The 22,894-nt window shown below is 45.0% G+C and overlaps 1 protein-coding gene and 1 pseudogene across 1 annotated transcript in view; one reads left to right on the top strand and one right to left on the bottom strand.

Annotated features, from left to right (window-relative positions):
• The first annotated feature begins 2,085 nt into the window (after positions 1 to 2,085).
• Positions 2,086 to 5,830, top strand: LOC139536967 (U3 small nucleolar RNA-associated protein 14 homolog A-like; annotated as a pseudogene).
• A 1,682-nt stretch (positions 5,831 to 7,512) lies between these two features.
• Positions 7,513 to 22,894, bottom strand: part of LOC139536966 (ADP/ATP translocase 2-like) — a 25,704-nt gene continuing 10,322 nt past the window's right edge. Inside the window, exons 2-4 of the mRNA XM_071337736.1 lie at positions 9,315 to 9,798; positions 9,073 to 9,213; positions 7,513 to 8,040 (exon numbers count right to left, since the gene is read on the bottom strand). Of these exons, the coding sequence (XP_071193837.1) occupies positions 7,883 to 8,040; positions 9,073 to 9,213; positions 9,315 to 9,798 (783 nt within the window). The 3' untranslated portion in view covers positions 7,513 to 7,882. The remainder of the gene's footprint in view (positions 8,041 to 9,072; positions 9,214 to 9,314; positions 9,799 to 22,894) is intronic.

Genomic DNA, 22,894 nt, shown 5'->3' with positions numbered 1-22,894 from the left:
CGTTACCACTCCGCAATTCGCTGTGAGTGCATAGGGGAGAGTGGGCAAAATGCCATCCTACCTCAATCTGACCATGACTACTCTCCTGTTCAAACAGGAAGTACCAGTGATACGAACGTATCCAAACCAAAAAACATGGATTACAGGCAATATCCGCGCTGGACTAAAGGCTAGAGCTACCCCTTACAAGGAACGGGACACGGACATGGGCGCATACAAGAAATCCCGCAACGACATCAGACGAGACATCGAAAAATGCAAAAGGTCAGTATAGGAGTAAGGTGGAATCCTATTACACAAGCTCAGACGCTCGTCGAATGTGGCAGGGCTTGCAGACGTTAACGGATTACAAAGGGAAACCCAGCCATGAGTTGCCCAGTGATGCAGAACTCCCAAACGAGCTAAATGGCTTTTATGCTTGCTTCGAGGAATATAACACTGTGCCTTGCGTGAAAGCCCCTGTTTTACCGGATGACTGTGTGATCTCGCTCTCCGTGGCCGATATGAGCAAAACATTTAAAAAAGGTTAACAGTCAACAAGGCCACCGGACAGAAATCCAGGGCTCATTCTCAAAGCATGCGAAGACCAGCTGGCAAGTGTCTTCAGACATTTTCAATCTCTCCTTGTCTCAGTCTGTAATCCCAAGCTGACCATCATTGTCCCTGTTCCCAAGAGCCCCAAGGTAACTTGCCTAAATGACATCTGTAATTATGAAGTGCTTTGACAGGCTGGTCATGACACACATCAACACCATCATCCCAGACACCCTAGACCAGGGGTCTCCAACCTTTTCTAGCATTAAACATTTCACAATCTTTTTTTAGCTTTCAAATGGTCACATTCTTCTCTTCTCTCCCCAGCAAAACGTCCTCTTATTGTACAAGAGGAAGTAGTACACTATGTTCTCAATATACACTATATATACAAAATAATGGCCTTACTGAATGGCCTTACTGAAGTGCTCAGTGGTTTTCAACGTGGCACCGTCATAGGATGCCACCTTTCCAACAAGTCAGTTTGTCAAATTTCTGCACTGCTAGAGCTGCCCCGGTCAACTGTATGTGCCGTTATCATGAAGTGGAAATGTCTAGGAGCAATAACAGCAAAGTGGTAAGCCACACAAGCTCACTGCTCATTGAACATCTCATTCCAAAATCATGGGCATTAATATGGAGTTGGTCCCCCCTTTGCTGCTATAACAGCCTAAACTCTTCTGGGAAGGCTTTCCACTAGATGTTAGAACATAGCTGTGGGGACTTGCTTCTATTCAGCCACAAGCATTAGTTAGGTTGGGCGATTAGGCCTTGCTCGCAGTCGGCCTTCCAATTCATCCCAAACGTGTTCGATGGGTTTGAGGTTAGGGCTCTGTGCAGGCCAGTCAAGTTCTTCCACGCCGATCTCAACAAACCATTTCTGTATGGACCTCGCTTTGTCATGCAGGAAAGGGCCTTCCCCAAAGTTGGAAGCACAGAATCGTCTAGAATGTCATTGCATGCTGTAACATTAAGATTTCCCTTCACTGGAACCTAGGGGCCTAGCCCGAACCATGAAAAACCCAGACCATTACCATGAAAAATCCAAAACCCAGACCATTATTCCTCCTCCACCACTAAACTTTACAGTTGGCACTATGCATTGGGGCAGGTAGTGTTCTCCTGGCATCCACCAAACCCAGATCCGTCCATCGGACTGCCAGATGGTGAAGCGTGATTCATCACTCCAGAGAACACGTTTCCACTGCTCCAGAGTCCAATGGCGGCGGGCTTTACACCACTCCAGCCGACGCTTGGCATAGCGCATGGTGATCTTAGGCTTGAGTGCGGCTGTTCTGCCATGGAAACCCATTTCATGACGCTCCCGACGAACAGTTCTTGTGCTGACGATGCTTTAAGAGGTAGTTTGGAACTCAGTAGTGAGTGTTGCAATCTAGGACAGATGATTTTTACGCGCTTCAGCACTCTACGGCCCTGTTCTGTGAGCTTGTGTGGCCTACCACTACGTGGCTTGTTGCTCCTAGATGTTTCCACTTCACAATAACACCACTTACAGTTGACCGGGGAAGATCTAGCAGGACAGAAATTTGACGAACTGACTTGTTGTGAATGTGGCATCCTATGACGGTGCCACGTTGAAAGTCACTGAGCTCTTCAGGAAGGTCATTCTACAGCCAATGTTTGTCTATGGAGATTGCATGGCTGTGTGCTCAATTTTATACACCTGTCAGCAAAAGGTGTGGCTGAAATAGCCAAATCTACTAATTTGAAGGGGTGTCCACATACACTATATATACAAAAGTATCTCTCAGATATAGGAGAGGCACTTCAGAACAAACTTCCTTTTGATATTTTGGGGGGATTATCTGTTCCATGTAGTGAATCTGTAATGCAATGTGTTTACATGGGCTAATAGCAGTAAGACACAAAAATAATTCATCATATACATTTTGGGGATATATTTTTTTTATACATCAAATAGCTAAATTGTCCTTCTTAAAACAATTCCATATAGCTTAGTAGAATTTTTGGGGGACCTTTCCTCAAATCTGTGCCTTGACACAATACTGTCTCGGAGCTCTACAGACAATTCCTTCGACTTCATGGCTTGGTTTTTGCTCTGACATGCACTGTCTACTGTGGGACCTTATATAGACAGTTGTGTGCCTTTCCAAATCATGTCCAATGAATTGAATTGACCACAGGTGGACTCCAATCAAGTTGTAGGAAAATCTCAAAGATGATCAATGGAAACAGGATGTACCTGAGCTTAAATTCAAGTCTCATAGCAAAGGGTCTGAATTCTTATGTAAATGTGATATATCTGTTTTTATTTTGTATACATTTGTAAAAATGTCTAAATCTGTCTTTGTGTTGTCATTATGGGGTATTGTGTGTAGATTGATGAGGAAAAATAATAATTTAGTACATTTTTGAATAAGGCTGTAACGTAACAAAATGTGGAGAAAGGGTCTGAATACTTTCCAAATGCGTTGTATGTGAGAATGCTGTTCATTTACAGCTCAGCAGAGGTAGAGAGAGTGGTGACATGAAGTGGTTTCTGTCCTTTTGCATAGTTGTATAATTTGTAAATGTTGAAATCAATGGTTTTTGTTTGGCATACATTTTAAAGGGAATAATCTGAGTCAAAGCGTAATTCCGTTAACCTGGAATTGCTCATATCTGTCTATTTGGGATTTTAGAAACATGTAGAAGCAGATCACTATATTGAATCTAACTTTTCCAAGCAAATCAATTATGGATTGGTCGGTCACCTTTGGTACTGTGTGTCTTGTTCGATATAGGGAGGCAGTGATGATGACAGGAAACACTGCAAGCTACTGGAGGCTATCAGCTCGCTTGTGGGGGGGGGGGGGAGAAAAGGTCAGAACTGATCATGTTTTAATGGTACATTCCTAGATAAGTGGGGCTTCTGGAGTTGTACAAGATGTTAGATTCTAAATGAACAGAGTAAAACTCGCGGACGACTAGTAAAGCTCAAACCAAGTTTATTCAACCACTGGGTCATTCAGCTGCATAAGACAAAGACATGTTTACACAAGCACAAGTATTTATACCCCCCTTTAGGCTTAGTCTCCTCCTTTTCTCTAAACACTACATATTTGTTGCTAGGCAGGAAGTTATGTGATGTGGGTAATAAAACTGTTCCTTCTCATTTCATGGGACTTGACCTGACCTGACCTCGGCCCACATTCCTCACTAATCTTCAGCTATCCACCCTTATCAGTGACCACAACCACGTGATTCCCTTTTTCCTTACGTAGTAACTTTCCAAACCCCTGGATCTTATCCACCCTCAACTGACCCCACCATATACATTCCTCCTACATATAACCATTAACTTCTGGTGTAGGAAGTATTTCAAATTACAACCTAACAAAGAGAAATGCAGACCGGAGGACTTAGCCTACCAATTTAATTAAATCAACAGTATGTAATGTAACATTTTTTATTTGTGTTGCTTTTGTAGTCATGTATGTTTGATCAGTTTTTTTTGTCAACGTTTATTATTCATACTATTAGGAAGAAGCTTACTGAATGGTCTGAAGAAAGCATTCAGGTGTCAGAATTCACAGTCAAAGGTAAATTAAACTAAATGTACCCGGTTTACTTTTTTCAAAATCCCTTGTGCTTTTATCAAGATAGTTTGGCAGTTCAGTAGTAAAACGTGTAGCTAAATGTCTGACAAGATCCAGGAACATGTGATTTGACGGTCCGAACTGTATGTCTGTCTGCGTGTCATGAATGACAGGTGAAAGAGACAAAATCAATTTGTCTGACCTCATTGGAACCTTGGGTAAGACCCCCAGTGCCTTAATGAAGACGAAGAAGCAGCTGAAGAACCTTCAACACAACCAGAGCACCCTGGAAACACCCCTGACCAGGAAGTAGACAGAACGGGTAAGACCATCAAAGGGTAGTCTTGAATGCAGGCCTCTGTTTACAACTGAGGATTTAACAAATATCCTTTTACAGATCCAAAGAGAAGTGGCTTTTGAGAAAACCTCAAAAGAGGTGTCCTGCTGGCAGAGTGTGGTCCTACAGAACCAGAAGGCAGAGCAGCTGGTCGTCCCACTGAACCAGGAGCCCTCTGGCCCAAAACGCATAGAGCAGGTGGTAGCTGGATGGAAGGTTGGTGTAAAAAGTTCCTTTGTTTTTTTTCTGTTTGTGTTCCATGATTGTAAACTAATTTCAGATATTATGTGCTCCAGGCCCAAACCTTCCTAGAACAAGAGATATTCAGCCTCCTGCACATGAACAAGCAGCCTCTGCATGACCCTGTTCTGACACCCACTGAGGAGGCCTCTCTGAGGGCCATGAGTCTGGAGGGAGTCCCACCTCAAGCATCCAGCATGGGGTCATATGCTAAGATAAGCTAAATCTGGTGTGTTAGTGCTGGGCAAGGGAAAAGACCTGCACACACTACTGCCCTTGACTTTATTTTGTATGTGCACTAAAAGGACAATGTACTGGAAAAACAACAATGCACAAAAGTTTTTCTAGATGGTTATTGATGGTCTCACTTATCTACAACCAATATATAAAACTTGATTTTTTTTGTCAGGCTAAGATCCGCCATGCAGATCTCCAAAAAGCCAGAGCTCTATAGTCTTACTATGAAGCGAAAGTCAAAAGGGAAATAAAAATAAAAAGCCGGGGCATATCCTTCCATATACTGTACAGTTGACCAGGGCATATCCTTCCAATATAGTGTACAGTTGACCAGGGCATATCCTTCCATGAGTGACTCAGCAGTAATCTGCTTCAAAATAAAATCTCTTTATTCAAGGCTCCCAATTCACTCTCTTCCTCCACCTGCCCTCTTTGTACATAGTGCCGGATTATTATTTTAAGCCCCCTTTCTCCCCAATTTCGTGATTACGATCTTGTCTCATCGCTGCAGCTCCTCACCGACCAAACTACAGAGGCATGCTTTTGGCGGCCCGATCGGCAGCCAGCACTAATGCTTTAGGAAGTTGGCAACTTGTCCTAGAGATTCCAAATTCCTGCAGGTACATTATTTGCTTCCTGTGTGAACTCAGCCCAAATGTTCAGGGAATGCGCAAAGTGTCATCACCCATGCCCCAATACTAACTTGAAGGACAATACTACTGTGTTTACCTGAATGCATGCCACCCAACACCACCAGCACGGTTTACTTTATGTTAGAATTTAAGAACACCAAATCTAATATTTCAACCTTTGTGAATCTATGAAACTAGATGATCCATTTTTGTCTGCACATATTACACAAATTATATGAAATGTCATTGAATGTAATGTATGATAAGAATTAAAAGAAAAGAGATCATTATTTTTTTATGGTAAATGTATGACAAATTATAACAAGGGTGTAAATACATTTGTTTCCCTCACACAGCTTGAATAACATCACTGAAAGGCAAGCTTTCATTAATCTGCATTGCCCTTTTTTCAGGGCCAGAGGAGGCTCCTCAGAGGAGGAAGGGGAGGATCATCCTCCTCAGTGAAATTTCATAAAAATAAAAATAGTGAAACATTAAAAACTAAATGAAATATATTCATATGTCACTAAATAATTGGTTAAAATACACTATTTTGCAATGAAGGTCTACAGTAACTTCAACAGCAGTGTCTGGGCTAGCACCATGGTGTAGCCGGAGGACACCTAGCTTTCGTCCTCCTCTGGCTACATTGACTTCAATACAAAACCTAGGAGGCTGGTAGGCCTCACCCCCTTCCGTAGACATACATGGTAATTATGACCACTTCGGAGGACGTCCTCCAACCAATCAAAGCTTTTGCAGTATGAACTGACATGTTGTCCATCCAATCATAGATGTAGGATCAGAGAACGAACCTAGTGTGTTGTATTAGGATTGTGCCACAGAGCATTATGGGGGTTCTATGTGTTGAGAAGCTTGGTGACATTGTTGGATAGAGATTAAGCGTGAAGAGTGATAGTTGAGCATTTTTGGGACATTATTCAATTCAAATTAGTTTTTCAAATGACAGGAGTTGGAGGAGGCAAATTATAAATTGTTTTCTTGGGTTTAGAACTTTATTTTTGTGTCCAGTTAGTGCAATTTATTTAAAGTTGCCTTGCTAAAACTTCAGTAGCTAACTAACTTCAGTAGCTAGCTAGCTACCAGTGAGTGTGAGGTTTTCTCTGCCAGAATGGAAGAATGGCCAACGCTGCCTAAAATGTTGTGGACTTTTTGTTGAAGAGCCCCTTTCATTCTCTGGGGTACAAGGAAAAGGTGCAGATTAAAAGCGAGGGTCGACCTCTGCCTGAGATTAGTTTCATGAAGAAGGATGAGAAGGTGAGGGTGTTCAATACCAACTGGTATCAAATGTATAGCTGGTTAACAGGGAGCCTATCATCAAGCCGCCTGTAATTGCATGTTACGATGCTTTACATGCTGAACATCTTTTCTGGGATGTCGAAAACAATTCCGAATGACTTGATAGCTTCCATCGCATCATCCATTATACGTTAGATTAAAGAGAGAGGTTGATGCAGCACATTTTTTCACTTGCGCTCAAGTAGGCTTTGCACTTTCCTCCTGTATTTATTTAGCAAAGAACACATAATCACTCCGGACAGACACAAGCAAAAACTCATGACAAATGTTTCCGCAGCCTAGGCTACACCTAAACATTAGAAATCTGACATGCTGTATGGGATGAAAATGAGACAAATTTTCCGTCTGATCAACTGTAGGCTACTAATAAGAGCAGGTGCATACAGCCTATGCGCCCTGTCCATCTGGTCAGGGCAAAAACTAATTAATAACGTTATGTATTTATAGTCCATTTGTGTGTCAGGAGAAAATGTGAATGTGATCAAATTTAGATTAATTTCAAAATTGGGCTGGCTAGGTTTGTTCAAAAGAAGACCTCATTGGATCTTTTGTATTCCCTGACGAAGGCCATGCAGCCAGAAGGCTTTAGAGTTTTAAAATCTTTGTTCCATGTTAGAAGTATTAGAAAATACAAATTAGTTATAGCCTTGAGTGGGAAAAATGGTGAGAGTAGGAGAGCCACACATTTAATAGCACACAAGATGGCAGCAAACATGGACCACAGTAGTCAAAACATAGCAATAGGGCAATTATGTCCACTAAATGTCATCAAAGGGACCACTAAGACTCTACAGGAATAGTGAGAAATCCATATATTCATTTAAACCAGTGTACTTAGTGGCCTGTAGTTTGTAAACCTTTGGTTTAGCTTTAAGGCGGTCCCCTTTTATCTAACTGAGGCCGGAGCATAATCACTACCCATAGATTGTAGGAAGGCAGGGTTCAAATAAATAAGGCAGAATTCAGTCCACAGGCATGAAAAGTTGTGTTACATTTAGCCAGTGATGTTTTAAAAAAGGAATTTAGAGAACTTTCTTGAGCTCATCGTAAAAGACCAGCACAAAGGCACTACCCATGCCTCGGAGAACATTGGCCCAGCCTCCCTTGAAGAAGGCCTTTCCACCCTCATCACGAGCAATCTTCATCCAGCAGTCAATGGTCCCAAGATACATGATATCAGCTTTAAAAATGTAAGACGACACAAGTTAGGATGTTATGCCAATTAAGTAGTATTTGAAATAGCATGTTGCTACTAATCTTCCACATGTGCAATTCCTCCCGATTCATTTAAACGTGGTAACACTAAAGCCCTGTTTCCACTGGCACTTAAAATTAGGGCCGAATTTGAGCTGGTTCGAATGGAATACTCAAATTCGAGCAGGGTCGAGGGAAACCAGGATCAGTACAGCCCAGTTTCACAACTGGTGCCAGCTCGATTAGAATTCGGGCTGGTGATGTCATGACTATGCAGCCACCAAGCTGATCACTGCTGGATGCTGACACAGCGTTAGATAACTTGTCTGGGCTTGTTGCTGTTAGCTAGCACATGGACAAGCAGTACTGCAGTACAGACATGACACAAATTACCACCATAGCTGGATCCTTCATTCATTTTTGCACTACACAATAAACTTTTATGAGAACCTACACAAACTTTTAAGAGAACAGTCGACCACAGAATGCTAGCTACCTAACATTAGCGAGCAAATCAGAGTTGAAACAAGCTACCTAGCTAGCTAACGTGAGCTAGCAGGAATTTTAGCTGGCCAGGTCGTATTGAAAGCTTGATATGAACCTGTCGTCTGGTTTGCTTGGTTAGCTAGCTAGCTAATAGCCAATACGATGGCAAGCAAGGTAGGAATTAAGCTAGCTAGACTGTTATGCTAGAGATGAAGCTACGTTTAGCTAGCTAGCTAACGCCAGCAATACTTGGCTCTGAGTATGGCTGGCACTGGCAGGAGTATGGGGTAACGTTAGTTACAGTATGGCAAGGGTGAATAAAATTATTTAACATCTTTCTCGCTAGCTAACAACATTAGCGAAGCCAGCTGCAGTCACACATTGGCTACCTAGCAACATGACATAATTTCTCATTTCTGGAGGCAGTGGAAACGCAATTTGAGATAGCCCACCAAGGCCAGCCCAACCTGGGTGGACTTCAAAGTGCTAATGGAAACGGGGCTTAAATGGTTTGGGTCACAGGGAAACTCACCGCTTTTATGGCCAGACTGCATCATCATACGACGACGGACGGTGTCAAAGGGGTAGGCCGTCAGGCCGGCCACAGCAGTTACAGACTGAGCGATTGCCCAGCTCACTAAGATGGAAGTATTCTTTGGGTCTGGCAACATACCTGCAAGCACACCGAATAGTACATATTCATATCCACACGCATATCTATAAAATGTCCAGACACCAATATCTTTCTGTGAAAATGTTATCAGTGTTATATACCTTTAGCTGTGTCATACATGCCGAAGTAGGAACCTCTGTAGATGATGATGCCTTGTATAGACACTGCGAAGCCCTGGTACAGACCCCTCAGACCGTCACTCCTGAATGTCTTCACCAAGCAGTCTGCTAGACCATTGTACTCCCTCATTCTGGCCTTTCCAACATCAGCTCCCAGACGGGTTCTGGTGAAATCAAGAGGGTAGACGAAGCAAAGGGAGGTGGCTCCTGCAGCACCACCAGAGGCCAGGTTGCCAGCGAAGTACCTCCAGAACTGCTTGCGCTTGTCTACGCCGTCAAGGAAGACACTCTTGTACTTGTCTTTGAAGGCGAAGTTGAGGGCCTGGGAGGGAAAGGCTCTGATGACATTGGCCATGTTACCTCTCCAGAAGGCAAGGAAGCCCTCTTCCTTGGGAATGCGGGTAATGCAATCGACGATACCCTTGTACTGCATTTCTTTTGTGATCCGCTTGTTGGCATGTTGGACCTGTTAAATAATAGGAGAAAACTGTGCAATACAACCCTTAACATGGCAAGATGGTAAAGCTTTGAAGTTGTAAGACCTGCTGCTTGCCGGGAGATACCGACCCTACCGTTACAATTGTTTACACTGAGCTGCCCTCCCTTAAGAAAAAAGATTGCAGTCAGAGTGTATTATAACTGCAGTACACTGCAGTATAACTACAGTTAGAGTGCAGTATAACTGCAGTATGCTGCAATTACTGCGTCCAAAATACCACAGTCGACAGCAGTTACTGCACTTTTACTGCAGTTTCAAAACTGCAATCTTTTTTTATAAGGGCTGGGGTCAGAACGAAATCATGGTTACATTAAGACAACGTGGAACCGGCGCGAGATAATGGTTGGAAAACTAACCTCAATGCAGGGATGGGATATGCTACTGTACTCCAAATTTTACCTTTATCCACACTGGTCCATCGAGAAGATTGAAATACAGTACTTCTAGTTTTACCGGGAAACCCAGTGTTGTAGTACTAGTCTGGTCTCGAGACCCCGTATTGAGTGTCTCTATTTTGTCTCGGTATCGGATACATTTGTACTAGGTATTGACTCGGTCTCGGACAGTGAGGACTTGTAATTTCTTCCAGAGACCAGCTGATAAAAAAACTAATTATTATCAGCTTCCATTCAGTCAGGCCGAACATATACACTCCTTTCTTGAAACATTAAAACGGTATCTTAACAGCCTTCATATCTATTATAGACATGTTTGCGCAGTGGCAAACCTATAGGCCTTCAGTGTGTGACAGGTTCGGGATTCTGAAAGGACAGCAACCGTAATACTAACGCACTCGTGTAAGAGAGTGCACTTTTTGTTGTGTAGTGGAGAGTATACACAGGTATAAACCATACGCCTCGATCAGACCAACAGAGAGTTAGCATTTTGGTACACTAGAGGTACATTCATTTCCAAAGGAACGCTGCGTTTGCCTTGAAGCATTGCGTTGCAGAGGCAGTTGCAGTGCGTTCCGTGTGGTGCATACGTAGACGGCTTCACAGAAATGGTAGCAGAAGGTGCATGTTGAACTTTTGTTGCACACATATCCAGATGATGCTGCATACTATTTTGCACAATGACAACATCGGTGTGATCAAGGCAGTATAACCACTTGTTTCAGTGGGCATTGTGTATACTCACTTCTTAATCCCTACTGATGCCTATCAAAGCAGTGTAGTGGAGGTGTACGATTTATCAATTATGTAGTACAATAGAGAAGTCAGAGGGAGCAGCCCCCTATCCACATTGACGGGACAATAGTGGAGGGGTGGAAAGTTTTAAGTTCCTCGGTGTACACATCACGGACAAACTGAAATGTTCCACCCACACAGACAGCGTGGTGAAGAAGGCGCAGCAGCGCCTCTTCAACCTCAGGAGGCTAAAGAAATTCGGCTTGTCACCAAAAACACTCACAAACTTTTACAGATGCACAATCGAGACAATCCTGTCGGGCTGTATCACTGCCTGGTACGGCAACTGCTCCGCCCATAACCGTAAGGCTCTCCAGAGGGTAGTGAGGTCTGCACAACGCATCACCGGGGGCAAACTACCTGCCCTCCAGGACACCTACACCAACCGATGTCACAGGAAGGCCAAAAAGATCATCAAGGACAACAACCACCCGAGCCACTGCCTGTTCACCCCGCTATCATCCAGAAGGCGAGGTCAGTACAGGTGCATCAGAAGCTGTTTTTCAGTCTCTCGGTCCCAGCTTTATCTCAAGACTGTTAAACAGCCATCACTAACATTGAGCCACTTTAATAATGGAAAAATGGATGTAATAAATTTATCACTAGCCACTTTAAACAATGCCACTAATGTTTACATACCCTACATTACTCATCTCATATGTATATACTGTACTCTATACCATCTACTGCATCTTGCCTATGCCGTTCGGCCATCACTCATTCATATATTCTCATTCATTCCTTTACACTTGTGTGTATAAGGTAGTTGTTGTGAAATTGTTAGGTTAGATTACTTGTTAGATATTACTGCATGGTCGGAACTAGAAGCACAAGCATTTCGCTACACTCGCATTAACATCTGCTAACCATGTGTATGTGACAAATAAAATTTGATTTGATTTGATCAAGAGAACATCCCTGGTCCTCTACTGCTTCTGATCTGGTGGACTCACTAAACACAAATGCTTAATTTGTAAATTATGTCTGAGTGTTGCAGTGTGCCCCTGGCTATCTGTAAAAAACAAAAAAAATACACAAACTGTGCTGTCTTGTTTGCTTAATATAAGTAATTTGAAATGATTTATACTTTTACTTTTGATACTTAAGTATATTTAAAACCAAATATTTTTTGACTTTTAGTTATTTTCTATTAAGGTATCTTTACTCAAGTATGATAATTGAGTACTTTATCTCTGTTGATTTCACCTGACTGGGTATACGCATATGCATCCGTTGGTCACATTTACCTTAAAAATGTAGGGGTATAGATCAGAAAACCAGTCAGTATCTGGTGAGACCACCATTTGCCTCATGCAGGGTTGCCAGGTCTAGCAAACATTTCTAGCCCAATGACCTCTGAAAACACGCCCACAAGGCCTGAAAACTAACCCAAAAAGATTTTGAGCTGCTACATTTATCCAATATTTTTTTTTTACATAACGTTATTGAGTGAATAAACACGTCAATTTTAACGAAGTAGGCTAAGAAGCAAAATTCGGTTTTCCATCAAAATAATAATTCTTGCGAGTTTAAGAATGTCGCAAGAGAAAAGATAAATCGTCCTTAAACTCTCCAGATAATTTCCCATCAATGGATGTTGAGTGAACTTGTTTTGACTGCTATGATTAAGCAATAAGGGCAGAGGAGGTGTGGTATATTGCCAATATACCACAGCTAAGGGCTGTTCTTAGGATATAGCCCTTAGCCATGGTATATACAGTGGGGAGAACAAGTATTTGATACACCGCCGATTTTGCAGGTTTTCCTACTTACAAAGCATGTAGAGGTCTGTAATTTTTATCATAGGTACACTTCAACTGTGAGAGACAGAATCTAAAACAAAAATCCAGAAAATCACATTGTATAATTTTTAAGTATTTAATTTGCATTTTATTGCATGACATAAGTATTTGATACATCAGAAAAGCAGAACTTAATATTTGGTACAGAAACCTTTGTTTGCAATTACAGCGTTCATACGTTTCCTGTAGTTCTTGACCAGGTTTGCACACACTGCAGCAGGGATTTTGGCCCACTCCTCCATACAGACCTCTCCAGATCCTTCAGGTTTCGGGGCTGTCGCTGGGCAATACGGACTTTCAGCTCCCTCCAAAGATTTTCTATTGGGTTCAGGTCTGGAGACTGTCTAGGCCACTCCAGGACCTTGAAATGCTTCTTACGGAGCCACTCCTTAGTTGCCCTGGCTGTGTGTTTCGGGTCGTTGTCATGCTGGAAGACCCAGCCACGACCCATCTTCAATGCTCTTACTGAGGGAAGGAGGTTGTTGGCCAAGATCTCGCGATACATGGCCCCATCCATCCTCCCCTCAATACAGTGCAGTCGTCCTGTCCCCTTTGCAGAAAAGCATCCCCAAAGAATGATGTTTCCACCTCCATGCTTCACGGTTGGGATGGTGTTCTTGGGGTTGTACTCATCCTTCTTCTTCCTCCAAACACGGCGAGTGGAGTTTAGACCAAAAAGCTCTATTTTTGTCTCATCAGACCACATGACCTTCTCCCATTCCTCCTCTGGATCATCCAGATGGTCATTGGCAAACTTCAGACGGGCCTGGACATGCACTGGCTTGAGCAGGGGGACCTTGCGTGCACTGCAGGATTTTAATCCATGACGGCGTAGTGTGTTACTAATGGTTTTCTTTGAGACTGTGGTCCCAGCTCTCTTCAGGTCATTGACCAGGTCCTGCCGTGTAGTTCTGGGCTGATCCCTCACCTTCTTCATGATCATTGATGCCACACGAGGTGAGATCTTGCATGGAGCCCCAGACCGAGGGTGATTGACCGTCATCTTGAACTTCTTCCATTTTCTAATAATTGCGCCAACAGTTGTTGCCTTCTCACCAAGCTGTTTTTCTATTGTCCTGTAGCCCATCCCAGCCTTGTGCAGGTCTACAATTTTATCCCTGATGTCCTTACACAGCTCTCTGGTCTTGGCCATTGTGGAGAGGTTGGAGTCTGTTTGATTGAGTGTGTGGACAGGTGTCTTTTATACAGGTAACGAGTTCAAACAGGTGGAGTTAATACAGGTAATGAGTGGAGAACAGGAGGGCTTCTCAAAGAAAAACTAACAGGTCTGTGAGAGCCGGAATTCTTACTGGTTGGTAGGTGATCAAATACTTATGTCATGCAATAAAATGCAAATTAATTACTTAAAAATCATACAATGTGATTTTCTGGATTTTTGTTTTAGATTCCATCTCTCACAGTTGAAGTGTACCTATGATACAAATTACAGACCTCTACATGCTTTGTAAGTAGGAAAACCTACAAAATTGACAGTGTATCAAATACTTGTTCTCCCCACTGTATGTGACCCGATTCAGGAAAGTAGGCATATGTCGCAAGTCACGACTTCACAGGAGCTTTGAACGTAGTTTCTTGGCAGGAATGCCTTCTCGAACATGTGAACTTTCATGTGCCTTAATATCAAACTTGTATGCCATCTGTAAATACGAATAAAATTGTTAAATTACGAGCCTGGTTGGTTTAGCCACAGAAAAAGTGAGCAACCGTCCCGCTAGCCATGATTGGCTGAGATAATGAGTGGGCTGGACATGCCGAGAGATGAGTTTGGATTGGTCTACCATATAGCTCGCGTCTGTCTATTGGAGCTGGTCAGTGTGTTTAGGTAATCGTGTCGAACGCGGCTTTTAACAAAAACATGTATCACGTAGTAAAACTGCATAAACCTAATGTCAAGTTAAAGTGTACTGTTAGCTAGCTAACATTAGCTGGCTGGCTCGCTAGCTAACGTTATGTGTATGCTCTCCACTTTCTGGAGGACCAAGTTTTGAAATCAGTTCAATTCGAGTATGATAGCTAAGGAGATGGAGATGGAGAAAACACCAGTCTGGATTACATCGTCAAACTAAGGCAACCATGCATGGCATCAGACAGGAGACGAGTCCAACCATGATGTATACTGGTAAGATATTCAGATATTACATGTTTCTAATTTTGACAGAAAGTTGTTTCATTTCAGTGTACTGTTAGCTAGCTAACGTTAGCTGGGTGGGTCGCTATCTAATGTTATGTGAATGATCTTATTCTTTGTATCTCAGACACATTTGATTGACTAGTTATAGCCATAGAACCTGGTTGGTTAACTACCTGCAGATTCATGCAGCGTAGTAACATCATGAGTTGTGATTATGGTCCATTGTTTAGCCTGCTACATGTCTTAACAAAAGACTCCACTCTAATTTTGACAAAGTATTTTCATTTCAAGTTAAAGTGTACTGTTAGCTAGCTAGCTAACGTTTTTAGAACTATTTTTAATATAACATTTCAAATTACAATACAACCATAAGACATCACTACATGTATATTTTTTTCTGAATAAACATAAAATAACATTAAAAGTAAATAAAAAAAGATAAAAGGCAGGGATTACAGTTGTATAAACTTATGATAGAGTTGTAAGAATACAGTGTGTTTTTTTGTTATTGACTAATTCTAGAGATTTTATAACATATTGGATTTCAAGAAAAAATATATTGCATTTAGGGACAGATTTCAAATATTTGTTTTTGTGTGTATAAAATTTACCAGAGAGAGTGAAGAAACTAACGACTAATTCAGTGGTTTGCTTCCATTTGAATATTAACATATTACAATCTTTCATTGTAAATACATGGGTCTTATTGATGAAATGAAAAATGTAAATACTTAACTCGCTCCGAAATAACTTCATGGAGTCACACTCATAAAAAAATGTGTATAATAGCTTCTCCTTCTTTATCACAGAAAAGGCATCATGTTGTCCTCTAAATCCATGAATGTAGACAAGTTATTGCAAGGGCATATTTGGTGTAAGATTTTAAAGTGAATTTATTTTACTTCATTTGATTCAATTTCAGTAATATGTACGTTCCAGAAGAATTTCCCTCTAGGAGAGATCTTGTTCTCGGAGTGAAAAAGTTATCTTATGAATGTATTATTACCTTTCTTATCCAGCAGGGGGGAATCTAATAACATAAATTGTGCATCTATCGTGACATGTTCGCCAAAACACAAATGAGATATAATTAATTGAGTAAGTCCTGAAGGTAATGCTTTGCATATAGAATTACATTCTTTATAATCTATTGGAAAGTTATATGTTTCTAAGAACTTTCTATAAGAGAGTATATTTCCTTCTTAATCAAATAAATCAAGCACAAATATAATATTTATTTCGAATCACTTAGGAAAGAACAAAGACTTGTTTTTCAAAACGATATCTTTGTTGTTCCAGAGAAGTGCCTTGTGTGGGGAGAAGTTGTGGACATAACATAGTTTCCAAGCTAAAAGGGCTTGTTCATGAAATGTGGACACTTTGATGGGTAACGTGGCTGGACAATAATTGCACTTCACACAAAAATTGAAGACCACCCAATTTCATAAAAATATGACAGGGAATAACGTTAGCTGGCTGGCTCGCTAACTAACGTTACGTCATGCGTTGGGATTCATTGTTTACCTAGCTAGCTATCTAGCAACATTTCTTTACAAAAGACTCGTCTTAGTGTGCCAGAGCGCAGAATAACTGATACATTTTTGAACGCTCAACACCCTTTGAATATGTCCGCTGTCAGTAAACATCGGCAACAAAGTGTAATTCAATTGTTGCCAGCAGCACAGTTACAGTCACCAACGCTCTGGATAACATGAAAACAGCCTAACCAGCTCTGCTAGGGCGAGTAAAATGGTCAGAGTGTGGTGTTCTCTCATTATGTGTCTGGAAGTAGCTAGCCAATGTTAGCCACTTAGCTTGGGTGCTTGATTGTAGTTGTGAGGTCAGAGCTTTCGGAACAACCCTACTTATTGACCAGAGCGTCCAGTGTGCGTTCTGAACCGTGCTTCTACACCTGCATTGCTTGCTGCTTGGGGTTTTAGGCTGGGTTTCCGTACAGCACTTTGAGATATCAGCTGATGTACGAAGGGCTATATAAATACATTTGATTTGATTTGATTTGAACGCAAAATAGGTCGGGCGAGTAATGTTCAGTGAGCTGTTCTCTCTCAGATGTCTGGAAGTAGCTGGCAAGTTAGTACAAAACGGTTGGATCAACCCTTAAAGAGATGGGTGGTGCTAAGGCTTAAGAGGGTGGGAACAATGCTGAATGGGTGTAGACAAAGAAGGGCTCTCCAATATTAGTACCAAAACATTGAAAGACGGTTTTCTCAAATGTGAGTTTAAGTTATCAACTTTCAAAGTATAATTACTTTCCCATTGTTTCCTCAAATGCAGTGTATGATATACAATGTTGTAGCTCTGAGTCTCTACTTGTATCCAATGTAAAAAAAACAACGAATCCAGGTGCTGAGTCACATATTGGCCATACCACAAACCCCTGAGGTGCCTTATTGCTATTATAAACAGGTTACCAATGTAATTAGAACAGTAAAAAGTTACGTTTTTTGTCATTCCAGTGGTACACTTCGGATTAACCATGGCTTTCAACCAATCAGCATTCAGGGCTCAAACCACCCCGTTTATAATTGTGAATAAATCCCGTTTGCGCATGTGCATAACCATAGATAAATTGGACAGGTGTTTGAGTGATGAAAGCTGGACAGAGGATCTGGAAAAACTTGTTCGAACTTTCTGGCAATTGTGCCATTATTATTGTCACGATTGTCCAAGGGAGAGAGAGAGGACCAAGGCGCAGCGTGTAAAAAATACATCTTCTCTTTATTTAGGAGATGAACGAACGAAGCAAAACAACAAATAGACGACCGTGAAGCTATAACCGAACAAAATGCAAACATGCAACCTAGACAGACACAGACCTAGACAATGACCCAACAAAAACATGATGCCCATGGCTGCCTAAAATATGGCTCCCAATCAGAGACAAATGAACGACATCTGTCTCTGATTGAGAACCACTCAGGCAACCATAGACATACCTAGAAACATTCACTCAACCATAGACATACCTAGAAACATTCACACAACACAACCCCATACACTAAACCCAACACCCCCTTTTCCATATAACCACCCGAAACGAGACAAAACACAAACATTCCCCATGTCACACCCTGACCTAACTAAAATAATAAAGAAAACAAAGATAACTAAGGCCAGGGTGTGACATAACCCCCCCCCTTAAGGTGCGAACTCCGGGCGCACCAGCATAAAGTCTAGGGGAGGTCTGGGTGGGCGTCCGTCCGTCCACGGCGGCGGCTCCGGCACAGGTCGTGGTCCCCACCCCACCATAGTCACTACCCGCTTACGTAGCCTCCTCCAAATGACCACCCTCCAACTTAACCCCACTGGATAAAGGGGCAGCACCGGACTAAGGGGCAGCACCGGACTAAGGGGCAGCACCGGACTAAGGGGCAGCACCGGACTAAGGGGCAGCACCGGACTAAGGGGCAGCACCGGACTAAGGGGCAGCACCGGACTAAGGGGCAGCTCAGGACAAAGAGGTAGCTCAGGACAGAGAGGTAGCTCAGGATAGAGAGGTAGCTCAGGATAGAGAGGTAGCTCAGGATAGAGAGGTAGCTCAGGATAGAGAGGTAGCTCAGGATAGAGAGGTAGCTCAGGATAGAGAGGTAGCTCAGGATAGAGGGGTAGCTCCGGACTGAAGGGCAGCTCCGGACAGAGAGACAGCTCTGGACTGAGGGGCAGTTCTGGATAAATGGCAGCTCTAAGCTAAGGGGCAGCCCCGGGACAAGGTAGCTCAGGACAAAGAGGTAGCTCAGGACAGAGGGATAGCTCAGGATAGAGAGGTAGCTCAGGATAGAGAGGTAGCTCAGGATAGAGAGGTAGCTCAGGATAGAGGGGTAGCTCAGGATAGAGGGGTAGCTCCGGACTGAAGGGCAGCTCCGGACAGAGAGACAGCTCTGGACTGAGGGGCAGTTCTGGATAAATGGCAGCTCTAAGCTAAGGGACAGCTCCGGGACAAGGTAGCTCAGGACAGAGAGGTAGCTCAGGATAGAGAGGTAGCTCAGGATAGAGAGGTAGCTCAGGATAGAGAGGTAGCTCAGGATAGAGGGGCAACTCCGGACTGAAGGGCAGTTCTGGATGGCGAACGGCTCTGGACGCTCATGGATGGCGAACGGCTCTGGACGCTCATGGCTGGCTGACGGCTCTGAACGCTCATGGCTGGCTGACGGCTCTGGACGCTCATGGCTGGCTGACGGCTCTGGACGCTCATGGCTGGCTGACGGCTCTGGACGCTCATGGCTGGCTGACGGCTCTGGACGCTCATGGCTGGCTGACGGCTCTGGACGCTCATGGCTGGCTGACGGCTCTGTACGCTCATGGCTGGCTGACGGCTCTGGACGCTCATGGCTGGCTGACGGCTCTGGACGCTCATGGCTCACTGGCGGTTCTGGCAGATCCTGTCTGGTTGGCGGCTCTGGCAGGTCCTGTCTGGTTGGCGGCTCTGGCAGGTCCTGTCTGGTTGGCGGCTCTGGCGGATCCGGTCTGGCGGAAGGCTCTGGCGGATCCGGTCTGGCGGAAGGCTCTGGCGGATCCGGTCTGGCGGAAGGCTCTGGCGGATCCGGTCTGGCGGAAGGCTCTGGCGGATCCGGTCTGGCGGAAGGCTCTGGCGGATCCGGTCTGGCGGAAGGCTCTGGCGGATCCGGTCTGGCGGAAGGCTCTGGCGGATCCGGTCTGGCGGAAGGCTCTAGCGGCTCCTGTCTGGCGGAAGGCTCTAGCGGCTCCTGTCTGGCGGAAGGCTCTAGCGGCTCCTGTCTGGCGGACGACTCTGTAGGCTGATGGCAGACGGGCGGCTTTGCAGGCTCATGGCAGACGGGCGACTTTGCAGGCTCATGGCAAACGGGCGGCTTTGCAGGCTCATGGCAGACGGGCGGCTTTGCAGGCTCATGGCAGACGGGCGGCTTTGCAGGCTCATGGCAGACGGGCGGCTTTGCAGGCTCATGGCAGACGGGCGGCTTTGCAGGCGGCACTGGGCAGACGGGCGGCTTTGCAGGCGGCACTGGGCAGACGGGCGGCTTTGCAGGCGGCACTGGGCAGACGGGCGGCTTTGCAGGCGGCACTGGGCAGACGGATGACTCAGACGGCACTGGGCAGACGGATGACTCAGACGGCACTGGGCAGACGGCTTTGCAGGCGGCACTGGGCAGACGGATGACTCAGACGGCACTGGGCAGACGGATGACTCAGACGGCACTGGGCAGACGGATGACTCAGACGGCACTGGGCAGACGGATGACTCAGACGGCACTGGGCAGACGGATGACTCAGACGGCACTGGGCAGACGGATGACTCAGATGGCACTGGGTAGACGGGCAGCTCTGATGGCGCTTGGCAGACGGGCAGCTCTGACGGTGCTTGGCAGACGGACAGCTCTGGCGGTGCTTGGCAGACGGGCAGCTCTGACGGTGCTTGGCAGACGGGCAGCTCTGACGGTGCTTGGCAGACGGGCAGCTCTGACGGTGCTTGGCAGACGGGCCGCTCTGACGATGCTTGGCAGACGGGCAGCTCTGACGGTGCTTGGCAGACGGGCAGCTCGGGACAGACGGGCAGCTCGGGACAGACGGGCAGCTCGGGACAGACGGGCAGCTCGGGACAGACGGGCAGCCCGGACAGACGGGCGGCTCGGGGCAGACTGGCGGCTCGGGGCAGACTGGCAGCTCTGACGGCTCGGGGCAGACTGGCAACTCTGACGGCTCGGGGCAGACTGGCAGCTCTGACGGCTCGGGGCAGACTGGCAGCTCTGACGGCTCGGGGCAGACTGGCAGCTCTGACGGCTCGGGGCAGACTGCAGCTCTGACGGCTCGGGGCAGACTGGCAGCTCTGACGGCTCGGGGCAGACTGGCAGCTCTGACGGCTCGGGGCAGACTGGCAGCTCGGGGCAGACTGGCAGCTCTGGCGCCGCTGGGCAGACGGCAGACTCTGGCCGGCTGAGACGCACTATAGGCCTGGTGCGTGGTGCCGGAACTGGAGGTACCGGGCTGGGGACACGCACCTGAAGGCTAGTGCGGGGAGATGAAACAGGGCATACTGGACCCTGGATAAGCACATTAGGCCTAGTGCGTGGTGCCGGCACTGGTGGTACCGGGCTGGATACACGCATCTCAAGGCTAGTGCGGGGAGAAGGAACAGGGCACACTGGGCTCTCAAAGCGCACTATAGGCCTAGTGCGTGGTGCCGGCACTGGTGGTACCGGGCTGGAGACACGCACCATAGGGCGAGTACGTGGAGGAAGAACAGGGCTCTGGAGACACACTGGAAGCCTGGTGTGTGGTGCCGGAATTGGTGGTACCGGGCTGGAGCGGGAAGGTGTTACAGGAGGAGCAGGACTAGGGAGGCACACAGGAGACCTAGTTTGTGGAACTGTCATTCCCAGACGGTTAGCACGCAACTCAGGACGAGCATGGAGAACTGACTCAGGTAACATCACATCCCGCACACGCTCTGTCGGGTGGATGTCGTGCCTCACGCACCAACACAGCAGCTCCCTCATTTCACTCTCCTCCAAACTCCTCAATAAATCCTTAACAGTCTCTGTATCATTCCCGCTGCTCACCTCCAATATCCGCACAACTGGCTCTGGTTCCCTCCTTTCACGCTGCTTGGTCCTGAAAGGTTGGGTCATTCTGTCACGATTGTCCAAGGGAGAGAGAGAGGACCAAGGCGCAGCGTGTAAAAAATACATCTTCTCTTTATTTAGGAGATGAACGAACGAAGCAAAACAACAAATAGACGACCGTGAAGCTATAACCGAACAAAATGCAAACATGCAACCTAGACACAGACACAGACCTAGACAATGACCCAACAAAAACATGATGCCCATGGCTGCCTAATATATGGCTCCCAATCAGAGACAAATGAACGACATCTGTCTCTGATTGAGAACCACTCAGGCAACCATAGACATACCTAGAAACATTCACTCAACCATAGACATACCTAGAAACATTCACACAACACAACCCCATACACTAAACCCAACACCCCCTTTTCCATATAACCACCCGAAACGAGACAAAACACAAACATTCCCCATGTCACACCCTGACCTAACTAAAATAATAAAGTAAACAAAGATAACTAAGGCCAGGGTGTGACAATTATGTGCCAGATGTTAAGACTACAAACCGTTGACCTGTTATTTCAATAGGCATCAGATACTGACTAAAATCTGGGTTTATAATTGCAATTCAAAATGCCAACATCTCATTTTAGGGAAAAGTCCACAATGAAACTGTCATTAAATGTGGAGAATAATACACTGCATCAGGAAAGTATTCAAACCCCTTCCCTTTTTCCACATTTTGTTATGTTACAGCCTTTTCTAAAATGGATTAAATAAAAACAAATGTCCTCAATCTACACACAATATCCCATAATGATAAAGCAAAAACAGGTTTAAAAAAACAAACAGAAATAGCTTATTTTACATAAATATTCAGACTCGAAATTAGGTTCAGGTGCATCCTGTTTCCATTGATCATCCTTAAGATGTTTCTACATCTTGATTGGAGTCCACCTGTGGTAAATTCAATTGATTGGACATGATTTGGAAAGGCACACACCGGTCTATATAAGGTCCCACAGAGCAAAAACCAAGCCATGAGGTCGAAGGGTTTTACTCTGTGGAAATGGGATAACCTTGCAGAAGGACAACCATCTCTGCAGCACTCCACCAATCAGGCGTTTATGGTAGAGTGGCCAGACGGAAGCCACTCCTCTGTAAAAGGCACATGACAGCCTGCTGGAGTTTGCCAAAAGGCACCTAAAGGACTCTCAGACCATGAGAAACAAGATTCTCTGGTCTGATGAAACCAAGATTGAACTCTTTGGCCTGAATGCCAAGCGTCACGTCTGGACGAAACCTTGCATCATCCCTACGGTGAAGCATGGTGGTGGCATCATCATGCTGGGGGGA

The sequence above is a fragment of the Salvelinus alpinus genome, chromosome 13, assembly GCF_045679555.1.
Source record: "Salvelinus alpinus chromosome 13, SLU_Salpinus.1, whole genome shotgun sequence".
Lineage (NCBI taxonomy): Eukaryota > Metazoa > Chordata > Actinopteri > Salmoniformes > Salmonidae > Salvelinus > Salvelinus alpinus.
Note: the sequence above shows the minus strand (reverse complement) of the source record. Positions and strands in the feature narration are given on the sequence as shown.